At 42.5% G+C, this 10,233-nt stretch overlaps 2 protein-coding genes across 3 annotated transcripts; both read right to left on the bottom strand.

Annotated features, from left to right (window-relative positions):
* Positions 1–183: 183 nt before the first annotated feature.
* slc19a3a (solute carrier family 19 member 3a) lies at positions 184–4,144 on the bottom strand. 2 transcript variants are annotated; one of them, XM_030395797.1, is made up of 7 exons: positions 3,792–3,938; positions 2,866–3,101; positions 2,209–2,773; positions 1,121–1,199; positions 748–940; positions 502–643; positions 184–409 (listed from the first exon to the last, which is right to left on the bottom strand). In XM_030395797.1, the coding sequence occupies exons 1-7, from the start codon at positions 3,936–3,938 to the stop codon at positions 260–262; spliced, it is 1,512 nt and encodes a 503-aa protein (XP_030251657.1). In that variant the 3' UTR covers positions 184–259. The 2 variants fall into 2 exon arrangements, with proteins under 2 accessions (XP_030251657.1, XP_030251653.1); XM_030395793.1 differs by having other exon boundaries at positions 184–643; positions 3,792–4,144.
* A 5-nt stretch (positions 4,145–4,149) lies between these two features.
* On the bottom strand, positions 4,150–9,138 carry slc19a3b (solute carrier family 19 member 3b). The gene is made up of 8 exons (XM_030395808.1): positions 8,839–9,138; positions 8,484–8,663; positions 8,192–8,357; positions 7,720–8,035; positions 7,370–7,521; positions 5,646–5,838; positions 4,811–4,952; positions 4,150–4,585 (listed from the first exon to the last, which is right to left on the bottom strand). The coding sequence occupies exons 1-8, from the start codon at positions 8,986–8,988 to the stop codon at positions 4,436–4,438; spliced, it is 1,449 nt and encodes a 482-aa protein (XP_030251668.1). The 5' UTR covers positions 8,989–9,138; the 3' UTR covers positions 4,150–4,435.
* Between the last annotated feature and the right edge of the window lie 1,095 nt (positions 9,139–10,233).

Below are 10,233 nucleotides of genomic sequence, written 5' to 3'. Positions count from 1 at the left end.
GCTGAAAACCACTTACATTGGGTATCAGAGAATTTTAAGTTAATATGTAAATATATACAGTATATATATTAAAATGAATTTTAAGTAAGACAAAATGACCAAACCATTCATTTATATGGATGTGTGAAAATCTTGTATATCTGTTTTGTATAAAAAAAAAAATTTATATTAACAATGTCGCAGTTCCTAATTTGAAGCTTTTTTTATTCAAAAAAATGGGGGCCAATTGAACAATATCTCGGCGTCACGTTCCTTGATCTCAGAATCTGTGTTCAACAGAGTCTGGAGGTTCTGTTTTCTCTGGAGTGATGGAGTCTTTGCTTCTTCTCTGTGCTGTCCAAATGGTAAACAGTCCCCGAAGTGAAAAGACAACAGCGATGAATGAGAAGTAGCTGGCATATATTGTGAACTGCAGAAAAAGGCATAATGTTTTTGGTGATGAGTGGGCATGGAAACACTGCTGAAGATATAACTTGGCATTTTTCTGTTCAGACTGCTCACCTGTGGGATGATGCCCAGGCCCAGTCCTCTACTGTCGACCACAACAGAAGTGATGATCGTCTGTAGGGCCAATGCTCCAAAGCTGTTCGCCCCAAAAACCAGTGCATATCTTTCCATTGTCAGATCAGCTGCAATCTGGAACCTAAAGAGAAGTTTTTGTATATTAAAATGTTGTTTTTCCTCTTCTGCCTGCAATAAAATTAGGTTGGATTCTTGGGGCACAACAGCCTCGTTGAACACTCTTACATGGCTATTGTTATCAGCAGCATGTACAGGCCCTTGAAAACAACATAACTGATGTAGCAGACCCAGATGTTGCCAGTGAAGGTCATGAGGAAGAGCGCTGCTGACCCGAGTCCAGAAAAACCACCCAGGGCCAGCTCTCCCCACTGTTCCCATCTCACCTCAGTGAAGCCTATACCATAGGCTGTTGCTGCACCTGCAAAACAAATTAATTTGGGATTGTCATAGTACGGATGAATATGGAATAACCACTGAGGTTTGAGATGTGTCGCCAAAAGCTGTACAGTCATATTTCCTCCTTAATCAAACATTCAACTTGAATATGGTATGATAGTAGTATTTGATATGGCAGCCAAAGTTATATGACAATGCCTACCAAACAGGTTGGACACTGCCTCCACGCCTCCGTTGTAGATGCTGAAGTTTTGAGAAGGCTGCACGTGCTCCCACAGCACCTGTGGTAATTCATGGAAAGTTATGTGATTATAAAAAATTAGTAAATGTAGCTTTAAAGTCACTTTTTTGTTTACACTGATTAACCGCAACATTAGAACCAAAGACACCTGAAGTAAAATGACATTGACTGTCTCGTTACAATGCAATGTACTTCTCTGAAAACACTGGGTCCTGGCATTCATACTCATGCCACTTGAACATTCACCACCCACCTAAACATCATTGCAGAGATATTGCGCTGCCTAGTGGTACACTCCTGATGGAGTGGGCCCACCCAGCAAGGCAAACAGCCCTGCCATAAGCAAAAACTGCTCTGACCAAAAGAGGCATCGACCTAGCCCCCAATTCCCCACATCCCAATCTGATCAAGCATTTGTAGGTCTCCAATCCATGGGGCGCCCCCCTGCTGATTGGACTTGGCACTGACCCCTGGAGGTATGGACACAGGACTCCGGGGTTGTCTTTTTTTGTCTGGAACCAGGGCATTGGTGGCAGATTCTTTGAGTCCTTTGGGTTTTGAGATTGGGCCTCCATGGAGCTGACATTCAAGCGTCCAAATCCCCCAGATCCAAGCTGATCAAGAATCCAAGGGATGTGCCAGAACAAGTCTGATCCATGGAGGCCCCACTCTGGATCAGACTTGGCTCTGACCCGTAGAGGCATGGATACAGGGCTCTGGAGGTGTCCTGTCGTGTCTAGCACCAGGGCATCAGAATGGAATCTGGGGACTTTGGGGGCCTAGTCGATTACTTGAGCTCTTTGTAGCGTTCCTTGGGCAAATTCTGAGTAGTTTTTAGGGTGAGGCGGGTCCGCAGTACTGTCCTGCTTTAAGAGGCCACCGGGATCCAGGAGTGCTGCTGCCATAAGGTGGTGTACTTGTTCGGAAATGGTGTTTGGGTTGTGTGTGTCAAAGTGCCATGCACATGAATGCCATTTCCCAGCAGAACATTTACCTGTCAGGGGTTTTAATGTTGTTCTTGATTAGTGTGTGTTACCTTTGCAACTCACCTGCACATAGTTGACAGTCTGGTTGTAGCCACAGGTGGCCATCGCCCACCACACTGACCAGTAGAGCAGCTGTCTGGAGGAATAGCACTGACGGAAGTCCCTCCAAAGCTGGCAGAGGACTTTGCTACAGGTGTTTGTGCCAACTGACTCACCAAGGTCCTCAACTTTAAAGCCTTTCTCATCAAGTCCTGTTCCTGCTTCATCCTCCATTTCACCTCTTACTTCCGCATTTTCAACTTTTACTCCTTCCTCGGAAACCTTTGATCCACTTGTGTGTTCCGTTGCATCCCCAGTCCCATCTACATGACCCTTTGCACCCTCTGTTGCTGTTTTCTGTCCAGTGTGTTTGCGGTGAAAGAACATGCTCTGCTGAGGCATTGGCAGGAGGCAGGAAGTGAAGAGAGCGATGGCAGTAAGAACTAGAGTAAATACCACGATGTTGTCGTAGGACATGAGGTCGAAGCTGACGAGCAGCTGGCCCAGCACAGAGCCCACTGTGTACCCCAGGAGCTGCACACTGCGGCTGTAAGAGGTGGCTTTTCGGTATCTCTTCAGATCCACCATACTGTAATGAAAAGCAAAATGTCATGTCTGTCCTAACAATGCAAAATTTAAGTTAGCAAGTTAGTATCCTGCTCCACCCTTTGGGTACATGACCTGTAGATGTAGGAGAAATAGGCCACCTCACTGGCTGTCACCACCCCGTAGAAGAACTGCATGGCCTGCATGGCGGGTACACTGTACATCCAGCGTAGCATCGCTGTGGTGACAAAGAGGCTGACGCACTGAAACACCACCACAGGCTTGTAGCGCAGCCAGTCCGTCAGCAGGAACACCGGCACCAGCACAGACAGGTAGGAGTACGTCCACACTGGGAAAATTTGATTGTTTACCTGGTGAGGAAAAACAGAAAGATAAATTAGTAAAGAGCCACTGCATCTAAGACATGAACTATATACTTCATAGCAATAAATCAAAGTTTTTTTTTGTTTTTTTTTACTGTGAATCAGCAACTTAGTTAGATTGGTTATTTAACATGTAAATGTAGTTTCTATAAGTTCAAGTGTATTAGGTATTTTATGTTTCCTTGTTAAAGGATAAGGAAATTAAAACTCCATTCATTATCAGTCTTTATCTACTCACACCCATGCAGATGGAATCTGGTCATGAGTCCAGAAAGCAAACAACCTCATCCCCTAAACACCTGAAATAGATGGCCGGTGTAATCCAAATCTCTGGAAGCCCAGAAATCCCAAAATGAGTTCATTCAACGTTATTTACACCCTCAATGCATGGTCAACCTATACCATAAAAACAGTTTGATTATTATTGGTATTATCATTATTTACATTTTAAAACAAGTTCCCATCTACTTAAGTTGTTTTGGAGTTTTTTTTTTTTGCTGTGAAACTCCAGAAATGGTTTATGGACTAGAAAACTTCACTAGGCTTTCGATGGGCATGGCAAATTTTCATTGTTGGTCAAACGTGTCCTTCAAAGCCACAAAACTGCAAAGGCAAACTGAAATACTCTATATGTTGTGAGCCATGATCGGTCTGGTTTATATAATCATATTGTCATACCTGCTCCGTTGTCAAATTCTTGTCCGGTCCTGTCAGGTATGGGATGAGGAAAGGCTCCAGGGGTTTAACTGTGCTGAAGAATCCATATATGCACAGCAGAGTTGTGGGATACCTCCAGTCTTCCCTCAACTTCTTCGCTGCCTCCATCTTCAGCTCTTCTACTTCTTTTAGGTATGCGTTATTTGTTTCTATAAGTAAGTTTCTCGACGAGCTACCCTTCCTTTGTGGCAAACAGCTGAAGTTGTCTAAGTGTTGAGCTTGGTTTGTCAATCAACAACCCGGTCAAAGAGCAGCACCCTGGAGAGCCGGTCCAGCTCTCATAAACATGTAACAAATAAAACAGGCGACTAGACAAATCTCAGGACTTTATCTTTAATATATCTCACTAATCAGTAGTAGTTGCAGCTTTATTGAGCTGTTGTTGACCTTCCTCAATAGATTCTTGTAGAGATATTTTAGAAAACACACATGGGTTTGTCAGCAGCTTAAAGGTCATTGCTGAATCTTTCAGCTCTAGGAGGCAATATGATGCAGATATTTACACTCATTAGAGAAAAGAGTAATGCTGTTGAATGATTCACAATGATCTTATTCCCCAGGACCAACTGGAACAGAACAAGACTAAAACAGTTTGTTGACCTTGCTCAGAAGTGTTCAGCAGAGATCACCTCCACACTTGGCTCTTCGTTGGTATCTATGGCCTCTGGATTACGTTGAAATGTACAGGCAGTGTAGCTCCCTCGGATCAGAAACAGCACCGAGATGACAGCGTAGTAGCTTCCGTAGACAATGAACTGCAGAGAAAGCCGCCGTTACCATTTTACTCCTGCTAGGAAAACAGACCTCATCACAAATGTCTGCGTGCAACAGTGAATGATGACCACCAGGGGTCGCCCTGTCCTCACATGTTCTCGCTGTACATTCTTCATTCACAGCGAGTTCACCCAGAGATGGTCAGTGTTAAATATTCGTGTGCTGCCATTAAAATTGAAAATAGTTATAAAGTAATGCAGACATACCTGCGTCACAATGTCCAGTCCCAGTACAGCTTCATCCACAACTATGAATGTTATAATGGTCTGCAGCAGAAGGGCCACAAACGTGTTGATCCCAAATGTCAGAGCATAGCACTGCATGGAGAGGTTGGCTGCGATCTGAAATCTAAAATAACAAAGTGCTTATAATTTATGAGAGAACTATATTACGTGGTAAGACTAGAAAAGATATTTATAAGAAATGTGAAGTAAGTATATTCTGTTTTTTTCTTTTTGTATGTCATTGTAAAGGTTTAGGGGTTTGAGATGCTGGTTGGACAAAAGAAGTAATTTGAACATTTGAACTGAAAGGTTCTTTCAGCACAGTGCTGTCTTGGTTTCCTCGGCTGTGTAAAGAATGACGGAGCAGTGGCAGGTTTAGGATTGGAGGGGTAAGGGCGAAAAAAATAAAACGGTAACCACATGTATGCAGGAGGGCATCAACCTGCATAAAGTCATGATATTTTTATGGTTCAGAAAGAGCACTTCATAAGGCTTTGTTCACTGGAGTTGCACCCTAGAGGGGACTTTATATGTTTTATCTGCCACAGGGGTTTCAGACATGGGGGTGATCAGACATATGGAATGCTGCTGAACACATTTTCATTGTATTTTAATATGCAATGCCCCTCCCCAGACCCCAAGTAGTACATACTCCCCATGCAGTGACTTTTTTGGCGGTACTAAATTTAGACCCTGATCCCTGCAGTGAGTTCCTCCACAGCTCCCACTCTTTCAGGAATGTCCCTGTGGTGGAATCACAGCATAACACTGGAGAATATAAGTTTTCAGATTCAGAGAAATTCTACAGTGAACTTACGTTGTGATGGTGATGAGAAACATGTAGCAGGACTTGAATATGACATAACCACCGTAGCACACCCAGATACTGCTGGTGAACGCCATGAGAAAGACGGCACCCGTGGCTACAGCTGAGAACAACCCTAGTGCCAGCTCTCCCCACACGGTCCAGGTCACCTTGAGGTGGCCAACAGAGAAGGCTGCTGCAGCACCTGGCCCATGGCAGTGAAAGACAAAAGTGATTTATCTGTCATTCCTGTGGACAACACCTTCGATGTGCATGTGCATTCTTGTTGTGATTCATCTATTAATCCTGACAGCAACATTTCTTTCCTTGAGCGTTGGTATTGATGGTAACACGGCCCCAGAACAAAACCCTAATGTGCACACATGCCTTCCCTGGCCTCCGCAGCACCTGCCCATTATGATGAACCACATCCACCTGGCTGCTGGAGTCAACTATCAGCAATAATCAGAGAACCCATTACCTCCTCACGCTATCTTCTTAATTGAAGCAATTAATCTTCTTCTTCTCAGGCTGAGCCTGGTTGAGAGTAGGCCAACAGGACCATGGTGCTGCCATTCCCTCTTAAAATCAATACCAATTTTATATTCTATCAGGTATCCCATGGAGCCAAAAATGGCATGGTTGTTTCCTTTAATTGCAACTTTTTATAGGACCATGTGCTATCAGACACGGAAGGTTTTAATAACATTGTTACGTTTTATTGTGGTCTATATAATGTGGTTGTGCTGCAATCCTCTGCCCCTCCCCTGTGTCATTTCCTGCTTCTGTAGTCCGAAAGCAACTTTCTCATCTTTTTTCTTCTCTTTGATTTATTAAATGTTCTATGGTGCACATTATTCTGCTTTTTGATAATGTCCACTGTGTAATGCCATTTAAGCCAATATCAAATAAATAATAAATGATTAAATTAGAGATTCACAGTGCTTTAGATCCCAGAAGTTCTAAGTACGATCTTTGGCATTTGTAGTTGATACATGAGTTATTGATTGATTGGTTTACAGTACTGGGTTGCTAATACTTGCAGCTAACTTCTGGGAACTATTGAAAGGACTCCAAGATTTGCCATTGCTTTAAAAATAATCATCCATTGTAATAAACAGAGAAGATTCCACTCTCTCTACTCAAGAGCCCTGGTTCATACCAACTGCCATAAAAAAGGCTTTCTAGAGGATGGAAGAACAATAAGCCAAAGTAAGCCTGAATAAATGGTAAATAAATGTGCCATTGTTAAATAACAGCCTCCTGAAATAATTAAAAGTTTGAAAAAATGTAAAGGTATTTTATAGGCCCACTTTTTTATTTAAAGAAATATTTCATAGGCATATCTTTTTAATGTATTTATTCAATATTGACAAAAATGGCATGGACATTTTTGGACTGTAATATGTTGACCTACAGTGGCCATATTCATTGTAGTAATGGAGCATATGATCCAGTGCAATAGTAGCTGATGTGCTTTTTTGGACAATAATGGATGTAAACAGCAGAGAAGAACAAGCCTTGGCCATACAGGATATGTGATTATTTGATGGGGTTTGTTGACATTAAGAAAAATACAGATTATTTCCAGACTTGATAATTTCTCTACATGATGATACCAGATCAGACTGAGGTAGCTCAGAGATAGGAGCACACACACACACACACACACACACGCACACGCGCGCACACACACACACACACACACACACACACACACTTTCAACCAGTCTTACCCACAAGAGAGCAGGCAGCCTCTACACCTCCGTTGTAGATGGACGATGTGGCAGATGGTTCTACATGGTCCCACATCAACTGGATGTAGTTGAAAACCTGCACATAGCCAGCTGTGGCCAGAGCCCACCACAGGGACCAGTAGATTAAACGCCTGCATGGTGGGCATAATTAAAACACATTATCATCATGATTGTAACTAGAAAGGCTTTTAATACTATCCAGTAAATTAATACTATATGAATACATTCTACATATTGAATAATCATACAGGACAAAAGGATTGTGCTCAGTAGATCTACATTCCAAGTGTAATGTGTATTGAAAAAAATAAATATGAAAAAGTAAATGCCTGGAAGAATACGACTCCCTGAAGCTTTGCCAAAGTAGATGGCCCGCGGAGGCCACGTTTTCCCCGCTGCACCAGCCAGTGCTGCCATCATGCTCCATCTTCTCTCTCTCCGAGCCAGCTTCGGCCTTATACATCACCGGCTCCTCAGACCCAGTCGGTCCCGGCGGCCCCTCCTGCTGGGACTGCAGGCCCACAGCTGCAGCCTCTCCGCCTTTGAAGAACAGGCTCCTCTGGGGCATGGGCAGCCAGAAGGAGATGAGAAAAGCCATGCTTACTATCCCCAGGGTGATAGCATTGATGTAGAAGTAGTCCACTCCTGTTGATTAGAGCTCATCAGTGCTTGCTCAAATTTTGGAGGAGTTAGCTCAGTGCAGTTCCTTTATAATTTTCTTTGCGGTGAATTTTGTTATGCCTTCACCTTAATGAGGAGAGAATATAGGGAAATAATTCATCATAGGCTAAGATACCCTACCCGCCAGGGAGATGAGAATTTGGCCCAGGCTGGCACCGAATGTATATCCAGCCAGCATGGCACTCCGCAGGTAACCAGTGGCTCTTTGGTAATTCTCAACTGGAATCACGCTGTAAATGTAGGACAAGTAGGCCACCTCTGTGGATGTCACCACAGCATAGTTGACCTGTTGATTGGACGGAACAGTTTTAAAGAGATTTTGGTCCGTTTTTGCAGCGGGACTAAAGTCTTCTGCATTATTTGAGAAATATATTTGGGATTTTCAACAATTTTTAACTGTGTTTCAGTGGACCTGAAGGAAGGTCATAGCGGGCAGACCCGGGGCAAAGCAGAGCAGGATGTAGTTGGTGACCAGGAAGAACCCCTGCAGCATAATGAGGGGTTTGTGCCTCAGGAAGTCAGTCAGAAGGAAAATGGGGAAAAGGAACGCCAGGTAGGAGTATGTCCAGATAGGGAACAGGTAGTTGGTCAGCTGTGGGGTAACAACAAGCAACAGAGAATAAGATGCTGAACCTGGCATGCCTATGTCATTTTCAATCCAAACTGAAGAGAGGTTGATCTCATAGAAGTATGCCTAATAAAAGACACGGACTGTAAATGAATTCTGTGTTAGCACAGAGGACTGTGTATGAGACTGCCATTCTTACCACTTCTTCAGAGATGTTCTTGTTTGGTCCAATTAGGTATGGTGTGAGGAAGGGCTCTGCTACTCTGCAGTTTGCAAAAAACCCATAGAGGGACAGGAGTGCGGTGGGATAGATCCAGCTGGAGGACTCCAGCTTGGCCCAACACGTCATGCTTTTACCTGAGAAGAATCTCCCAGGGATCTTCTTTGGTCTTTATTTCCAGGAGTGCTGCCTGAAAACCTTGGTCTTGATTTTTAGTCTTACTACCCGGCCCGTCCCTGAAGTACAAGTGAGTGTTCCCCAGAACTATCAGCAATAGTAGCTTAAACAACCACACATAATCATTGTGATCTGCACGTGCCTTCGTCAAAGTTTATTGGTGATAGACTTTGAACTGTTAGGAAACAGAATGATAGCTGAGAGTTGATGTAATGAAGCTTTCTCCAGGTACTAGCCTCTGATAGATTATATTAACAAATAAACAAAGAGAAACGTGTTATTGTTGAGCAGAGGCAGGCAAAAGAGTTCAGAAATAAGAGGACTCCACTTCAGCAGCAAAGTTATTGGTGAATGATTAATCATTTCTCAAAAAAGAAATATGTCAACAGCTGTAAAAACAGCAACATTTAAATATGAAAATATTGGAATTATTCACCCCATACAACCCAAACAAGTTGTGAGCGGAGGTCCTTGAGTCTCCCAAAAAAGCAATAAGTAGCTGGACAGACCTTGTCATGAGAAAGTCAAAGCAAAATTTCATCTATTCCTCCTATATTCCATACAAAAAATAAAAAATAAAAAAAATAAGCAAAAACAAAAAACGAAAAACAAAAAAACAAAAAACAACCTCTTGTAAAACGCAGGCTAGAGCCTGGATGATATGGGGCTCTAGCATTTCTATGGCCACCCATGCCATAAATACCACAGTTTAGAGTGCGATACTACGGTGTTTCAGGCTCTTTTGTATGTGTTTCCAGGATGTGAAAATAAAGAGCAATGCTAAACTGGTTATACAGCCCCTGAGATGTTTATTTTTAAGTGATCTGTGGTCTCTTCACAAATATAGCATTTCTCATTTCTCATTCAGATAGCAGTTCCCTCACCTTTTGTCAGTGTACTTAAAAAAAATAAATACAAATATACATATATTTGTATACATTTTTTTAAGTACGCTGACAAAAGGTGAAAGATTCAACCATGGCCACGATAACCACACTTGCTGTGAGGAAGAAACACAGAGTACAGATCATTTATTTGTCTTTTTCCTTTTATAGCATACTTTGAAATTATAACAGAAGATAAGAAATATAAGGTTTTGTGAAATATTTCGTTTCTTTTAAGTAGACTTTTCTCCTCAAATGTAATTGTATCAAAACACAACCCCTAACTGACATATTTTATGAGAGAACTTTCATT

The sequence above is a fragment of the Sparus aurata genome, chromosome 2 (genome assembly GCF_900880675.1).
Source record: "Sparus aurata chromosome 2, fSpaAur1.1, whole genome shotgun sequence".
NCBI lineage: Eukaryota > Metazoa > Chordata > Actinopteri > Spariformes > Sparidae > Sparus > Sparus aurata.
The sequence above is the reverse complement of the archived record's forward strand: the minus strand, read 5'-3'. Positions and strand labels throughout refer to the sequence as shown.

What these genes read in the sequence shown, in the direction of transcription:
- slc19a3a (XM_030395793.1), bottom strand. Translation starts at nt 3,938, where the DNA reads ATGGAGGCAGCGAAGAAGTTGAGGGAAGACTGGAGGTATCCCACAACT. An exon ending in GGCAGTGTCCAACCTGTTTG is followed by an intron (nt 941 to 1,120) that starts GTAGGCATTGTC and finishes TTTGTTTTGCAG; the next exon opens with GTGCAGCAACAGCCTATGGT. An exon ending in CTGCTGATAACAATAGCCAT is followed by an intron (nt 644 to 747) that starts GTAAGAGTGTTC and finishes ACTTCTCTTTAG; the next exon opens with GTTCCAGATTGCAGCTGATC.
- slc19a3b (XM_030395808.1), bottom strand. Translation starts at nt 8,988, where the DNA reads ATGACGTGTTGGGCCAAGCTGGAGTCCTCCAGCTGGATCTATCCCACC. An exon ending in AATTCTCATCTCCCTGGCGG is followed by an intron (nt 8,036 to 8,191) that starts GTAGGGTATCTT and finishes TCTAATCAACAG; the next exon opens with GAGTGGACTACTTCTACATC. An exon ending in AGGGAGTCGTATTCTTCCAG is followed by an intron (nt 7,522 to 7,719) that starts GCATTTACTTTT and finishes CCCACCATGCAG; the next exon opens with GCGTTTAATCTACTGGTCCC.